This window comes from Microtus ochrogaster, chromosome 1 (genome assembly GCF_000317375.1).
Source record: "Microtus ochrogaster isolate Prairie Vole_2 chromosome 1, MicOch1.0, whole genome shotgun sequence".
NCBI lineage: Eukaryota > Metazoa > Chordata > Mammalia > Rodentia > Cricetidae > Microtus > Microtus ochrogaster.
The window spans coordinates 24,508,299-24,513,254 of NC_022009.1; the positions used below are offsets into that span (position 1 = coordinate 24,508,299).

The window sequence follows — 4,956 nt, forward strand, 5'->3', positions numbered from 1 at the left end:
GAAAGAAAAAGCAGAAGAAGCTGGTTGACCGGATTCCTTCCCTTCCCTCCAGCTGAAAGGTATTTCCGAGCTCTTCCAGGCCCCTGCCCTACAGGGCAACCTGCAAGAAAGCCTGGCTCCCCTGTTCCTCTGGGAAGGCTATGTCGGAGGAGCATAAATCGGCAAGAAATTAAGTCAAGCTTCAAGACTCTGAGCTTGTCGCTTTGTGAAAGAGTTGTCAAGGCCACACCCCTACTGCCTCCTAGTGGGAAGGGGAAATCACTCCATAAAGTGTTTGTTGTGCAAGCCTGAGGACCTGAGTTGGATCCTTAAAGCCAACATAAAACTGGGCATGGTAGCACATTCTTGTAATCCCAGCCCTGGGGAAGCAGAAGGGATCCCTGGAGCTTACTGCCCAGCCAGTCTAGACTACTCTATTAAGTCCTAAGCCATTGAGTGGGTCCTGTCTCAAAAAACAGGGTGGACAGATCCTGAAAGATGGCACCCACAGTTGGTCTCTGATCGCCACATGCACGCGCACACATTCGCAAACATCCATGCACACGTGTGCCCACCTGAACATGTGCCCACCTGAACATGTGCCCACACACACACACACACATTAAGTGGAAGCTCAGTATAAACTGTTAACCAAAATTCTGAGTGTGTGTGTTTAGGGATTGAGGCACTGGGGGACCCTCCATACAGGGAAAAAGTGCACTAGACCTGTAACTCAAAGCCTGGAGCTTTCAAAGACTTCCCAGCCCATGGGACCAATCATATAACCTTCCTGGGAACAACCATCCTCCCCAGTCTACCAGAATTTTTTGGCATTCTTAGCATCCCTTCCTTGCCACGGCACTAGCAACACAAACCTAACCCCCCTCGGAAGTATTCTCTCAACTTCCTTTCACCAAAGGATGCAAACTGAAAGGCAGAGGGAGTCAGTGACTTACCTACTTATCAACCAATCTGGCCAAGGTAAGGCACCCTAATCCAAATCCCTGGATAGAGTTGCTTTCTCCTAAACCAGTGGATTCTGATCCAGAGTGCGCCAGCAGCTCTAAATAATGCTAGGTCCCTGGAGAGACACTGCCTCTTGATTGAGTACGGGACTGACAAGCTGTGGAGGTAGGACAGAAAACCACGGCTCCTCTCACGAGGCCTTGGCTTGGTGTACTGCAGACGAAGACAAGGGGAGGACATAAGTACAGGCAGTTAGGCCCGGCAAGGAAGAGAAGTGTTTCCAATGACAGATGGCCGCTGCTCAACCCTGGCTCTGATTACAAGAGATGATCAGAAATAGACACCCGACAAGGGGCATCCGCCACACACATCATGCCTCACGCAGCTGCCACTGCTTTGACCAGGAACATCCCGCTTTCCACACCGATCCATCTGCAAAAGTCTACAGTCTACAAGACACAGAGCAGCAGATGGAGTAAGAGTGAAAAGCGGCTAAATTAGAGCCCTGCTCTTCTCGTGGGGGACAGAGAAGGCAGCTGCACTCTGCAGAGGGCAGGGTGGGGGACTTCACTCAAACCTTGTTCCTCCCAAGCCCCAGAGCACAGGGAAGAAAACAGGCAGATGGCAAGATTTTCTGTTCTCTATTTAGATCCTAAGGCCCCATCCTCACTTAAGGCCCCACCCACAGGATTCTCAGACCCTCTCTCTGCCCTCCACATCCTCCAACCTTCTCTCAAACCCCATTCCTCTCAGAGTCCTAATGAAAAGACCAACCATGGAAGGGGTAATGATAAGCCTTTATTTGGATAAACGTTGCCTGGTTCTGCCGGCTACAGAGTGCAGTTTAAATGCCATTTAAACCCCCACACTTCATTTCTAAAACAGAAACAAATAAGAAACAAGGAAAAGATAAACCATCAAACTCTGGCCCTCCGCCCTCCACCTTCCTTAGAAGCTGAACCTGCGTTTCCTGGCAGAGGGAATATTCATTGGCCCTTGTCCCGAGAACCAACAGGGCATGGTCATGAAACCATCTCAGGAGGTGCCCAGAGAGAGATGGTGAAAAGTGGGCTGTGGACAGACGGGCCTGGGGCTCAGACAGGCATACATCCAGTACCCAGAAAACAAAGCTTAAAAGTAGACACACACAGGAAAAGAAGTTCTCCAGAGCCTGAGCTTGGGGAGCTGAGAGTCAGCAATGTGCAGCATTCCAGTCAGGTCTTTGGCTTTCAGAGAAAGTAAAAAACATAAGTCTGGCCCACCATCCCTACCACAGCCTCTCAGCCATTCCCTCCAGTCTCCGGGGGAAATGGAGCAGACGACCAACAAGGACCAGCAAATACTGAGTTAAAGCTATGTGAAGGATCTGGCCCAAGGACACCTTAGACTATACCCCAGCAATGTGTAAGGCATGCAGGTGACATGGTACAGGCTACGGGGGTCTTGAGAGGGTAGGGGTCCCGTGTTTGGGGAGGAAAGGCAGAGCAAATATGCAAGCACTGCCACCCTGAGTTCTTGGGCCTAGTTTGCACAAAGCCAGGCTTCTGTTCAGATGGTTTGGACGGAGCTAAACAGCAGGCTTCTCTAAAGAGAAAACAGAAAGGAACAATGAAGGCAGGAGGGGGTTGGGGTAAAGTGAGAAGAAAAGAAACTCTCTTAGTGTACAGGGGTCAGAGAACAAGCCCCCTGGGGCTCCAGTCCTGATGAAGGCAGCTGGAGAGCCTCTTGCTCTTTCTACTGGGACTTCAATTCTTGTCCAGTTCTGCAGAGTCCAGTGAGACAACAGTCCATTTTCCCATCCTTAAAATGCTATAAACGTCACATCATTGTGCCAGCCCACTAAACCCCGACACAAGACGTCATATTGCCTTCCTCAGAGAAGTCCTACCAAACCATCTGGGTCCAAGGAGTTCTGGTGTATGGTGCATCCCTGAGCTGCTGCTCCAGGCTGTGGACCAATCTGTCTCCAGAAATAACAAGTGTACCCAGGCTGCCTAGGTGACTGACTAATGAAACCCAGAGGATAAAGGGTCCCACACCTGCTGCCTCCCGGCAGCACACAGCTACTCTGTCATGCTCTCAACCTGCCTCTACTCCAGCACCTCGTGGTGGCACATGGACTAGACAGAGGCAGGCCTGCTGTGCTGGGCAGTCCCCCCTGGAGAACTCACACTTTACACACACCTTGTATATGCATGCCAGGGCCCAGAGGTTATAAAGGTAGGGAGAAGTTAGGTCAGAGGGTGCAACCAAGAAATGGCCTGAAAGCAAATAACCAATGAGATCAGTAACTCCCGCAACCCTGGTCATTAAAAATCAATGGAGGAGGGGGCTCTGGGTACACGGAAGGAAAGGGAACACTTTCCACCTCTCCAAGGGCCACCTAGCATGTGGCACAGGATTAGGAAGAGGTTGGGACAGGGCAGGGACCACAGGCAGAGAACGTGGACAGGCCTGGAGAAAGTCTAACCACGGGCAGGAGGGAATGAGGGGAGGGACACAAGTTTCCACAGCACGGGGCATCTGCAGTCGTCCATCCGGTGAGCCCTTTCCCTGGGGGCCCTCATGGGGCAGTGACTTCCATGCCGAAGCTGGCGAGCAGGCAGAGATGGTCTGAAGAGTAGAAGGGGTTGGGTAAGCCATTGGCAGCCCAGAGAATCTCTTCAGAGAGGAGGGAGAGACGGCCCAGGAGCTTGAGAGTTCCATCTCTATCCAACCTGTGATCTGGGCACAAAGCAGAAGGCAATAGGTACAACAGTCACCCGCCATGCTGCATACTAGACATGGACTTCAGAGCTTGCACTTTAAATCACATTACATGCACGCATGCGTGTACACACACACACACACACACACACCTGACATTCTGACTAGAAGGCTTCCCTGTGATAACATCAGTAAATGAAGACAGGTACAGGGACAAATGGAGCACAGGCTCTGGGTCCAATATTACAAAGTTTTTGATTTTTTAAGACACAGAAATATAGACCTTATATAAAATATGATTCTAAATATAGGCAATTAATTCAAACATTACAAAAGTAACAAGCACACTAGGCATAGGGCTGGCACACTGCTCTCTGTACCTAATGGCAAGAAGAAATTGATATGGAATTCCCTTCTGTATGCTGTGAATATGTCTTATTATAATTGGCTAATAAAGAAGCTGATTTGACTAATAGCCAGGCAAAGTAGAGCCAAGTGGGAAATCCAAACAAAGATACAGTGAGAAAGGAGGAGGAGTCTGAGAGACACACCAGCAGCAGCTGGAGAAGCAAGATGTGAGGTAACAAGCCAAGAACCTTGTGGTAAAATATAGACTAATAGAAATGGATTGATTTAAGTTATAAGAACTAGTTAATAATAAGCTGAGCTAATAGGCCAAACAGTTCGTAATTAATGTTAAGCCTCAGAGTGGTTAATTTGGGAACTGGCGGGCAGGAAAGAAACCTCCAGTTACAAGAAACAGAGTCTGGCCTACCAAGTCCCTCCCTAATTTCTGCCCCTAGACAAGTCTAATTCCTTCTAGTAATTATCTCTGTGATGGGAATAGGAATCCTGTTCCCCGACCCTGACACTGTACAGAAAGAATGAGCACAAAACTGATGGAATGACTGCTCCTGTGATGCTCAGGTCCTGTAACCCAAGCCAGGCCCCAGAGACACCTACCATCAGCTACAGCCAGACACCCCTAGGGTGGCTTCTAGAAACCTCTGATTCACCAGACTTACCAGCTCTATTCTCATTTTCACAGGATTCGGCTGAGAAGAAAATGTAGTCCACTGTCATCCCAAGACCTAAGGGCATCGTTGTGACCTCTGGGCGGCCATGCTGGGGCAGGAAATGGGTGTACACTGAGGTCAGGTGGAGGCAGTGCTGGATGGTGCCTATAGTCCTACAGGGACAGAAGGTAAGATGTCAGCTAACAAAAGCATTACATTTTCCCTCAGGTCACTTCCTCTGTGGCTTTTATCTTTTTAATTTTTTATTTATATTTATTATTATTATTAT

At 49.2% G+C, this 4,956-nt stretch overlaps 1 protein-coding gene across 1 annotated transcript in view; it reads right to left on the reverse strand.

The window, feature by feature from the left end:
- Positions 1-1,729: 1,729 nt before the first annotated feature.
- Angel1 (angel homolog 1) overlaps positions 1,730-4,956 on the reverse strand; it is a 25,056-nt gene continuing 21,829 nt past the window's right edge. The window contains exons 9-10 of the mRNA XM_005343387.3: positions 4,677-4,840; positions 1,730-3,669 (exon numbers count right to left, since the gene is read on the reverse strand). Coding sequence (XP_005343444.1) covers positions 3,509-3,669; positions 4,677-4,840 — 325 coding nt within the window. The 3' untranslated portion in view covers positions 1,730-3,508. The remainder of the gene's footprint in view (positions 3,670-4,676; positions 4,841-4,956) is intronic.